This window comes from Photinus pyralis, unplaced genomic scaffold, assembly GCF_008802855.1.
Source record: "Photinus pyralis isolate 1611_PpyrPB1 unplaced genomic scaffold, Ppyr1.3 Ppyr1.4_LG5, whole genome shotgun sequence".
Lineage (NCBI taxonomy): Eukaryota > Metazoa > Arthropoda > Insecta > Coleoptera > Lampyridae > Photinus > Photinus pyralis.
Genome location: NW_022170596.1, coordinates 26,397,128 through 26,408,688, shown reverse-complemented (window position 1 = coordinate 26,408,688; position 11,561 = coordinate 26,397,128). Strand labels below are relative to the sequence as shown.

The 11,561-nt window shown below is 35.3% G+C and overlaps 1 protein-coding gene across 1 annotated transcript; it reads left to right on the top strand.

The window, feature by feature from the left end:
• Positions 1–3,422: 3,422 nt before the first annotated feature.
• On the top strand, positions 3,423–11,299 carry LOC116170365. The gene is made up of 4 exons (XM_031486703.1): positions 3,423–3,791; positions 3,845–3,950; positions 7,462–7,670; positions 10,572–11,299. Exons 1-4 carry the CDS (start codon positions 3,612–3,614, stop codon positions 11,235–11,237), a joined length of 1,161 nt encoding a protein of 386 aa, XP_031342563.1. The 5' UTR covers positions 3,423–3,611; the 3' UTR covers positions 11,238–11,299.
• The last annotated feature ends 262 nt before the right edge of the window (positions 11,300–11,561 follow it).

Sequence of the window (11,561 nt, the reverse complement as noted above, 5' to 3'; positions counted from 1 at the left end):
ATTTGGATCTTGCGTTAATTTAGATAACATATCCGTTTTTCATTTACCACCCGGTATTTTAAAAGTCAAAACACCATAAGAATTATATACGTATAGAAATTAAGCAAATTAACAAGGCTACCGCTTCGAGCATATAATAATCTGCAAATTTCCACCAATTATAAAAAATTGAACGGGAATGGACGTTCTTTAGCCTCCCATAACAGTTTTCACACTTGAAAAATAGTGAATAATACCGTCCTTTTGGTTAAAAAGATTTCGGATCGATCAACTTGTAACGAAGCACTCGTTTTCGTACAGGAATTATATCAGAATTAATGAACGCACCGTACATTGATGAAAGCTATCAGTTTTATTGAAAACCCGGTACTTAGAAAAATTCAAACGTGCGCTTTCTTACGAGAATTTGTTTTAACCGCTGTAAGGAAAACCAGCCGCTGAAGTTTCTAATTATTCCCGTAGAGATTTGTAAATTATTATTGTAGCATCCCTCGGCATGGGGACGCAGGGCAAAAATTGTATGAGGCTAATTACTTGACAAAATTAGGGTACAAAAACGTAAACGCTCTTTTCTCGTCGTGAGGTGAACAGCCCCATCTCTTCCTTATTTTTCCTACTTAAGAGAACACCACTCAATGTTCTACTTCCGCCAATCTCAAATGTATCACTAACAAGGGGCGCTTTTCCATAACAAAATTACCAGCAAAAGAAATCGTGCAAGGGTATCTTTTGTTATCAGAGTCAAACACACGTGCGTCTTGAAATCAATTAACTTCCGTCTGATAACATTCATTATCGCAAAGCGACCAGATGTTCCTTCATTCTAAATAACGCAGTTTTCACATCATACAATTTAAACAAGAAATTAAGCAACAATTCGAAATGGAAAAAAAACACGAAAATAACAAATTCTAATGAAATAAACCAATTCTGTGCTTATTTGTACAGAAATCCTGCAGATTTAAATTACATTAAAAAATTCGCACATACAGGATGGCCCGTTTATATCGTACCATACCGTTTATACAGGGTGGTGACTTGCGTAACGCATCATAGGGATTTCAATGTAAAATTCATAACATGCGATTATTGGCTCCCCAAATTATTTTAGAGCAAAAATGTATTAAGGTTTTTTGTAGAAACAATTTTTTACGTCAATCAACCGTATTAGTTTTCAATTTTTTGCATATAAAGACGGAAAATTGGAAAAATAAAACCCGCATCTTTTTCAATAATCTTCGATGCCATGGAATTTTCTAAAACAAAAAGACATCCAGTTATCAATTAGCAGCAGTTCGAAATGGATTTTATGATCGACTTGGTTACTGTATTGCAGTTAATGGTGACTTATTCGAACATTTATTGTAAATTGTTATATTAGGAAACCGTTTTTAGTAATTTGGTCTTTCTTTATGTTGAATTCTCTGTTCTAAATATAATACTTTTTGATAGAATTTGATTTGTTTCATAGCAGACATTCCATGGCATGACGGATATTGGCGTAGTTTTTTTATTATAAAATTCCATGGCATCACAGATTATTGAAAAAGATGGGGGTTTATTTTTCCAATTTTCCGTCTTTATTATGAAAAACATTGAAAACCAATACGGTTTGGTTGACGTAAAAAATTTTTTTCTACAAAAAATTTTAATACATTTTTGCTCTAAAATAATTTGGGGAGCCAATAATCGCATGTTATGAATTTTACATTGAAATCCCTATGATGCGTTACGCAAGTCACCACCCTGTATAGGCAAGGGCAATTTAGAGATTGTCAGGGAATAATATTATATAATATATTCACCATTTGTAGAGGTATCAAATGTGGTCGTTTTCCTTAGGTAAAAGTTATGGCAAAACAGGGATTATTTTACACACGCTACGGGTGACCGATCGGGAGACTCTACTCTGTATACAAGGATACACGACGACGACGGAGATATCCCCGTTTATGTGTCAACATGCATAGACGAGTACAGTATTTCTTTAGAAATGTACTATTTCGGATGTAATTAAAACACGAACCACCTTGTATAGTAAAAACAGGTACGTGTTGTTAACGTAATTTCGGTTGGAACATTAGAAATGGTAGTCGGAACATCCTGTATATAGCGTAATTCAAGATATGGGGATTTTTACTTTAAATGGACCCGGAATTGGAAAATGTTGTTGAATAGTAATTTTAATGTTAGATTCTTGTGGTTGTGGTAGTTGTAAATTTAGTCGATATTTGTTTAATTCATTTAATTCTACTTCTTGTATTTAGTTTCTTTGATAAATCTAAAGAACATAAATAAGCGAACATTTATCGTAATTCGAAAGCTTTTAGCCGGTCATGTGTCAAAAATAAAATGGTTTTGCGATAAACAATGCCACGTGCGAGAGAAGCAACGCTGGTGGTTATTGGTTCGGGTGACGGTAATGGAATTTCGAATATCGTCGGGAAAAACGATGTTGATTTCATAAAAGGCGGTGGTCTTAGCTTAAATAGGAAGGATGAAAAGTGAACGGGGTTCTTTGGAGCTGAAGGCGGGCGGCTGTCTGGTTTTTTTTTAAAAAGAGCATAAGTCTGTGACGCTGTTTTGTAGCGGTAGTCTAGCCGGTAATGTAAGACAAGAGCAGTCGTATCATCCGAGCAGTCATAAATTTGTGTGAAAGTGTTTTTTTTTGTCTTCGAGTCAGAAGGATCTATCAGATTCGTGTGAAAGTGAGTGTTTTCCTGTACATCACATATTTTTAACCTGGCCAGTTTATTTGAATTATTATTGACAGAACTGTACGTACTTTACGAGATCTTTACGTCTCTTTCGGAGTACACCTTCACGCCTTCAAAGAAACCTAAATGTGAAGTTTCTTTTTGACTATAAAACATATAATCCTGTTTTTTTCATGTTCACGTTCCCGTGGGAATTTCGGACAGTGTTTAACAACATCGACGGAAAAGAGGAAAATTGTTTTTTACGTCTTTCCGTACAATTTTTTGTAAATTATCTTTTATGCAAACCCTGTCTTGATAATAACAAATACAACAACAAAAAATTATCTAATTTAGTGCAGTCGTTTTGAAGTTATGCACGTACATATAGTTCGGCGATTCATTTTTACCACCCCCACGTTAGTGAGGGAGGTATTGCATTGGGGTAAAAAAATCTATCTATATCTAATGACTAATCTTATGTGTACACTAAAGATATGGGTGTTAAAAATATTCCCGACGCACACGACACATTTTTGGCTGTATATGTATTAATAATGATTATAAGTAGGAAGAATCCATGAAGGGGGTTAATTATTTCCTATAAGGAGGTGTTATTTGCAAGCTGGCACAAATAGTTTACACTGTTTGGAAGAATGAAATCTAAGATTTTACAGTTATCACCAATACTCAGATTAATTAATAAATAACAAAAAAAACAGACCACAATCAAACATGTGCAAGCCTCGATGTGGAACCGTTAAGTAGGAGGTCACGTTCAAGAGCGACTATACCCAAGAATTCATTAGTTTGCGGGCACCCGGTTGAAAGTAAACAAATCTGTGGCAAGATTTATCCCGAGCGCGCGAGTGCAATTACCAGTTCGCCGCAATTAATTCGCATTTCAGATAGAAGATGTCTTTAATATCGAAAATTACAACTACCCTTATAATAATCTGGGGGGCTAATGTAAATTCGGAAATTCCGAGCTATAAGCAAACGGGAATCGGAATTGCAAATTCGTTTCACAATACCCACCCTAAATTCAGCGATTTAATTAATATAGTCTCGCTCACGCAGGAGGGATATATACAGGTGAGAAGCTTTGAATTTTTTTGCGCGTGGATTAAGCGGTAAATTTTTTTCAGTTCCTGCGGTACATTGTGGACGTTCCTGTAATAGACGAATTTACTTTTTGTGTCTGGTTCAGAAGCATAAATTTGACAAACGCCCATCCCTTACTATCATACTCAGGTGAGTGGATTGAGTAAAGTAAAAGGAAATTAGTAGAGTAATTGCCATTCTGAATATTCCGTTTCTCTTTACATTAAGTGATCTACTCATTTTAGATTTTTATGCTTGGTTGGGAGCGCGTCTCTCGAAGGGAAAAGTTTTTAATTCTTAATATTGTTTAATTAACAAAATTATAGTAATAACAAAACATCCAGCATAATTGATACAATTACCATTGAAAGTTGTAACATTTTTTGTCTCTGTGGAGCATCACCGCACTAACACAGAAATTGGTATCTTTTCTTTAACAGTGAGATTGATGCTTTGTCGACTTTCCTCAATTATACGAAATAATGTAAATACGTTACAGATTCAGTGCAAAATATTACCTTCAATTATAACGGATGACAGAAACTTTGGTTATTAAAATAGGAGGGTTGAGCACTTCAAAGTAGGAACAGAAAACGTTACTTGTTTAAGGGTCTAGAAGAGCTTTTATGTATTTACATTCCGCTGCGCGTAGAATGGAGAAATATATAAACAACGTTGGGAAAAGAAAAGACGGTGCTACGATGATATACTTACGAAACAGGGATTTTTTATAAGGGAGTCCTTCACGTTTATAAGGAAGAATTTGAAACTGGCGTCGCTCGTTTAAACTCTGTTTGAAATATAATACTTTTGGCAAAATTGCTCTTTGTTTGAATGTGCTTAGTTCTCCATCAAGTTGTTAAACATTGATAATTGGTCCATGTTTATCTTAATATGAGAGCGCTGACTAAATTTTTGTTTTGCAAGTACCAATAATGTTGTTCATCCACTCCCGAAAAAAACCCCTACAGTTTCCCCCTGACCAATTGCATATCAAAGAGTGACAGATTGGGGAGCCTTCGCTTCTTATGCCACCAAGGTGAAAATAGGTTTTTAAGAGAATTCTTTGTCATCAAATTTGGTGTTAGCGATCCAAATGAAAACTTGCCAATGTGAAGATAGGAGATCCTGAACTTGCATGGAAATAGAAGTCTTTAATATTACGGTTTAATGCAGGAGAATTTTTAAGTCCATTTTCTCCTTGGAGTGAAGAATAAGGTGAATTGGAGTAAGGGGTAGGTACCTCCAGAATTTTTAAAAGTGCAGCATATTGTAGGGGTGGTCTAAATTTTTAAGAGGGAGGTTAAAGTAGATATAACAATTTTGTTTTTTGTTGTTGTAAAATATCTCGGATTTTATGGGTCGGACATGAAAAACAATTCTGTTCAAAATTAGAAACCGTCAACTTTGCTATAAACATTATGTCCCTTTCCTGTTGAGTTGTTTCCACTTGGGCCATATATTTGGACGTATAAGTTCCAACTTGCTTACTACCACCCCCAAAAGAAATTGTAACCTACCTTTTGTGACATATCGTAGAAAAGCTCTGAACAAATAGGTCGTTGTAGGTAACAATAGACTTTACGTTCAAATTGGCTTCCCTTTCAGACCACCGAAACGATTTAGAATATTTTTTCTTCAAATTGTGCTCAACTCTTGCGCAGATAAAGCGATGTTTATTTTTTTGGTAGGTGTTTAATGGAGATGGGGATCTATATACATAATTAAGCATTTAAAGGCCGCTTGGCATACATTCAAAATCTACGCTATACTCGTAGAATGCAAATGCATTTGATTAATTCTCCTGCGCCAATTAATATGTTTCTTCCAAACGTCCCAATCGCCTTTGGTTCTTGAGATATAGGGAATTATACCCGATCACGATAGGGGATTTGTAGAGATTAATGCCTTTCGTTAAGACCTTTCATTAAAATACCATGAATAAAACCAGCTCCCCTCCGCCCCAAACCCCCTATTATGATAAGGGGTTTGAAAGAAGGGCGGTAAGGCCACCCCCGTCACCCACTGATCTCGAAAAGGAGCCGTGCAGGAAATTCAATTCGATGATTCGATTCAACAGAATACCATGAAGGGTAGAACGTGTGTTCAGACGGACGGAAAACACGCAAAAAACACCACATTTTTTTAAATTATTAAAATAAAGAGCCACCTTGTGAATTACTGACCAGACTAAGCCAAACAAAACACGGGCAGGTTAGGCATTACATATCATAGATAATTACAGGGTGTCGAATTTTTAGAGGGCCGATTTTCCAATAAATTATTTTACTAGTGTAGTAAGCATAAATCTGTATTTGAAAATTGTTCTTTCTGCGTCTTTTAACTTCTGTACAGAAATTAAAAGACGCAAATCGCTCTACAATGTAGAGTATTGTTTTCATAATGGGTTCCGGATGCCTGTGGACGAGATGCAGCCGTAACTACAGCCAAAATGAGTATCTTAATTGGCCATATCTACTTGAAACCATTGAATAAGCGTGAGGTCATTCGGTAGTGTGAGAAATGCGGAATCGGCATATGCGAGAAGTACGTCTGAATTGATTTAGTACCTTTAAAATGAAGAAAACGTATCCGCAAGTTGGTAGTGTTTCACGGATAAAAGGCCATATCGTGGGTGTAGGGATCCTTACGGGAAGATTTTTGAGATCGATTCGGTCTTGGACAATGAGATAGTTACTACGTGGTCCAAGATATTAGCTTTATTTTGAGCACTAAAAGCTCTAAAAAATGTATCCACCAATAAAACTGCATAGAGACGAACATAACCAATACGACGGACACTCAAATTGTCACGTCCACAATAATTCTTAGAAATTTCCTTATCTAATTCAACACATTTCTATAAAATAAAATATACTTTCTTAATTATTAAATTGTCACGTATCTGTAATAATTATCTTTATATTTTTGAAATAAGCGAAAAGCTTAATAAATCATATCCCAACTGTCACAAATTCATATGCTACGAACATTTTTTGTTCGGAATTTTCTCCTCTTTAATTTTGCTCTCCACATATTGTTCGAAAAATGCATTGTTTTAGAGATATATGCGAAAAACGGTTTTTCGCGGCAACATATTTTTAAAAGATAAACCGCTGGGTCGATTTTGTTTAAGCTCCGTTGTGAGAACTGTAGAATTTTGGATGAACACCAATTCCGTTAGATCAACTGAGATTCAACGAATTTGATTTGGCCAGATAGACTTGATAATATTGAAATCGAAACTTATCAATCTACCCTCGTCTGGTTTCATACAAAAACCTGGTTAAAGAACAGATTTCTAAAGTCTTAGTTTGAATTATGTACTTCAAAATACTCATGAGAAGGAAACTTCTCAACGTTTCATTGAAAGAGTAGACATTTTCAGTTTGTTTATTCAACAATAGTTCCCTACTGGTGGTTTTAAACAATATGATATACGCTATTAATTATAGTCTCGAGTACGAGACTAACATGTGCGTTTTTACAACTGTAAGTAATTTATAACTGTAATTACAAGTCCGTGAAAAATAAACATGTAAGAATGTTAATAAAACCCCAGAGAATCTCCTATACCTGTTACATGCGGTGAAAGTTATTAAGTAACAAAGAAGTCTCATGAAATATAACACTTAATCATACTAATGTTCTTTTTCTGCAGAAGATGAAAAGACGCGGTACATACGAGCATGGATTTCACCTCATGGCAAAGAAGTTAATTTGGCGATAATGGAAAAACGGGTATTTACAATCGAGAGTAATTTTCGCGAGAAGAAGTGGTACCACCTGTGTCAATCATGGGAATCGTCGAAGGGATATTGGGGCTACTTCCTAAATGGAAAACTAGTCCTCGCCAATTATGAATCAAAGGTAAGCACTTTAGTTTATTGTTTTATTGTCTATTTTACAAAGACCCATAAACAACTTCCTGCACTTTATAAACTACTGGTTCCGTAAAAACTGATACTTTCAAAAACATGATTCCGGGCAATATTTTAATATTAACGATGCATTAAAAAAAAACTTTCGATTATGCGAATGAGATAATTTCACTGGTGTGAAATATGTTGTAACCAACCTGCATAAGTGTTATAAACAAATAACTAATAATTGACGTATGTAGAATTATACCTTTTACTAGGTAAATTGTGTACGTTCTCTTAATAAGAGTAATTGCGTCGTAATACACATTGACAAGTGAATGATTTTTAAACAGGCGGATATCACTTCAACTGACGGGGAACACGATATTCGTATTCCATTTAGCATTCACATGATGGTGAAAGGTCATTAAAGTCTTCCTCATACCAAATAATTCGAAGAACTACGATCATTTTTAATCTGCCGATCACCGGCACCATTAATGGACCAACACTTGTTTTTAGATCAAGACCATAAGTATGACATTTCTCTACTAGACTACGTCAAGCAAACGTATAAAAGGGTATAGAGCAATAATTGTCAGCACAAGTAGTTAAAAATCGCAGCAGGCACGCCTTTAAAAAACAATACGCTGAAATATACAGTTTCTGTAAAAAAGTAAGCCACATGATGAAACAATAAAGTCAAAAAAAGTGAAATATTTTTGCGATATAAGTGCGATAAAATAAAGCTCAAATGTAGTATTGAAAACGCTTTTCATAATACAGTAAACTGAAACAATAATCCATCTTATTCCATGGAACATTGGTTTACATTGTGTCATCGATACTAGGTTTTTCATTTTCGCCTTGAAAAGACTTATACAGTTCATACAGCGCTTTCTTTTATTCTGTCTTGTTTAAATTTCCATCTGGCATATTTTTAAGATCCGTTTCCAATTGGTTTAGAAAACGTGTGTGTCAAAAGGATTATGATATACGACTTCTAGTTCACCATTTCCAAAATTTAATTTCCTCACGCATTTTTTCCTATCAATCGCGCCTACTTCCCAGGGATGTAATAGTATAGTTTGCTATTTCAATAGATTTGCCTCCTCCACTCTTTCCAGGCGCTTTTAGTTGACCTAAATGCAGCCAGGTCGGCAGGAATCCTATCTTCGATATTGGCCGATATAACTGGTCTTGGCCCATGAACCCGCTTTTTAAATTTGGCTTAAGATGCTTAACAATTAAGTTTTTTTAATAATTGAGATACATTATGCTACTTACAACCTTTGCTTAACATTGAAAGAACAAATGAAATATCGAATACTGTACAAGGTGTTCCATTTAAAAAAATGCAATTTTGGTGTGCGACACCACCACATGCATAATTAAAATGATTATTGCCTAGCACACATTGCAGATCTCCACAACTTTTCTGAGGGGGGATTGTTTACGAATAAGCACAGAATAGGTTTATTTCATTTGAATTTATATTTCCGTAGTTATTTTTTTTTCATTTTAGAATTGTTTGTATTACTGTAATGCATTCAATTTAGTTAAAATGCGTTAATGTGTAATGTGTTTCTTCCCACAATCTTGTTTAATGTTCCTTTCATGTGTTTCGGAATAAAATTTTGTCACTCTCAATCAATTAATTGTGTGTTTATTCGAACCCATTGTACGACCCAGATAGTTTTCATGTCAAATTTTTCTTATCGTGTCCAAAATTTGTGTTAAGCTTTAATGAAAATGTGTGTGGTTAATTTTTTGGAATTTCCAAAAGTTGATCAAGGGTTCTGAGTCTCCCAAATTATTGATTATATTATTATTATTATATTGGGATTTTTCGGTATAAAAATGTCCAAGTTTCAATTTTGATTTGTTTGAGCTACCTGGACAGGTATTTTGTGTTTTGCAGACACCAATATTTTCCCCAAAATCGGCAGTTTCCAGACTTATTAGCGACCCTGTATATAGTCGAGCCTTTTTACCGAATCTACAGTCGCCAGAGCACCACAAGTATTTTCCATTTTCCAGGAAATATTCTCGGACCAGTTAGAACGTTGTGCGTGGGTGCACCATCCCGTTGGAATCAACAGTTGTCAACTTTTGTTTTTTTTTGTACCGTACATCGTATTCGTAATACAAAATGCAACTAAATACAGGCACGGGCCATATAAAACAATAAAGTGGCTGATGATTTCTCCAAAGGGAAACGTTGTCTTGAAACGTCTGTCTTGTAGAGCTGAAAAAGTGGCAACGAGAAAGTGTTTTTTTAATTTATTTGTTCGAATAACATCAGAAGGAATAAAAACGAAATCCCTAAATTTCGGTTTTTCTGGCATATCTTCGGGAGTAATCGGAATTTTCTGGTTTTATTTAAAGCATGATAATTACTCTCTAATTGCGCATGTTTTCTATAATTTGACCATCGTCGTACACAGTGTATAGAGTGATCCGAATCACTTATCCAACCGTTTTGTAACGCAGGGGCATAAAAATATTTAACAAATACCCCGGGTTCTTACTAATATTGTTTTCTATCGAATGGCCCGAAAATTACACCCCCCAACTTTTTAATTTAAAATGGAAACCAAAATTTAATATTCCATATTTCGATTCTACTCGAAAAAGTATGAAGAATTTATTCGAAACATTTCTTGTCGTTAGGAAGTTTTTAAGAATCATGTTAGATCCTCCTCGGAAACGGTTTGAAAATGGCCTAGAAATACGGTATTATCAGTAGACATTTTGTAAATTCACGGCCCTCAAGATCGCCTAATACTAACGTAATTGAGAGTAGAGTCCTATATATTATGATTGGATCATTCTTTACTGTATTAATATTACTTTTACTATTATAGAAGAGAAATTCAAGTCTAAAGTGATCAATGTTCTGTTTCAGCTTAAAGGAGTGCAGATCCCTAAAGGAGGCGACATAGTAGTCGGACAGGAGTACACCGATTTTGACAAGGGTCTGGATGATGGCATCGAGGGCGACATATTTGGCTTTAACATGGTTTTATCCTCGGCCGAAAAGCACCCGGATCTCACTAACGTACTCATTCCACCCTACAACACCCAACGACGCGTCTACAATCAAAACGTACGCGACCCACAGAATATGCACCGTTATTCAGACGTTCCGAACGTTTTAAGCTACTTTACGGTAGGCCCAAATCGATTCCCGAAAGGAATGTGGGACAATGGCAAGAATTTACTGAACAACTTCTGGAACTTGTTCGGTTCGGAAGAAAGAATTCGCATTAAGCAACCACATATGAGCGAAGAGCATTATCGTCACCCGTTCGAAACGGGGATTTTGGTCGGTAACGAGGCGGCATCTAAGAGGATTACCAGTTACGGAATTATGAGTGATATTAACGGTGTTAGTCAGAAGCCTTTAGGATTACAACTTGTGGAATTAAGCTATAATTGTGCCCTGCGAAAGGGATCTCCACTTGATCACCAGAAAATGCTAATAAGCTGGACGTCGACACCGGTTAGGGTGTTTGGAGGAGCGATACTAAAAAATATTCGTCCGTTTTGTTTTAAACAGAATGCTGGATAAGAAATTTGGTGTGCGTACATCGCGATTGCATGTAGATAATTTAGTTTGTAGTAAAGGACTGGTAGAGATTAGACATGAAGTAATATATTTTTAAATGTAACTATCAATAAATATTTTTTAATGTTCGTATGACTAAAAAATAACTGAAAGAAGTAGACATGCGGATTTACGTGTATTGTTTTTCCCATGTGTACTTTTAAAAGACAAAATCTCTTCTGAAAGGCACCTAATTTTATGCATCCGAAATAACTTCTTAAAACAAAGAACTGGCTGCCATATTAATTAATTTGAATATTGTTGCTTTGGCTTCACAGATAATAAATT

What these genes read in the sequence shown, in the direction of transcription:
- LOC116170365 (XM_031486703.1), top strand. Translation starts at nt 3,612, where the DNA reads ATGTCTTTAATATCGAAAATTACAACTACCCTTATAATAATCTGGGGG. An exon ending in CGCAGGAGGGATATATACAG is followed by an intron (nt 3,792 to 3,844) that starts GTGAGAAGCTTT and finishes AATTTTTTTCAG; the next exon opens with TTCCTGCGGTACATTGTGGA. An exon ending in TCGCCAATTATGAATCAAAG is followed by an intron (nt 7,671 to 10,571) that starts GTAAGCACTTTA and finishes GTTCTGTTTCAG; the next exon opens with CTTAAAGGAGTGCAGATCCC.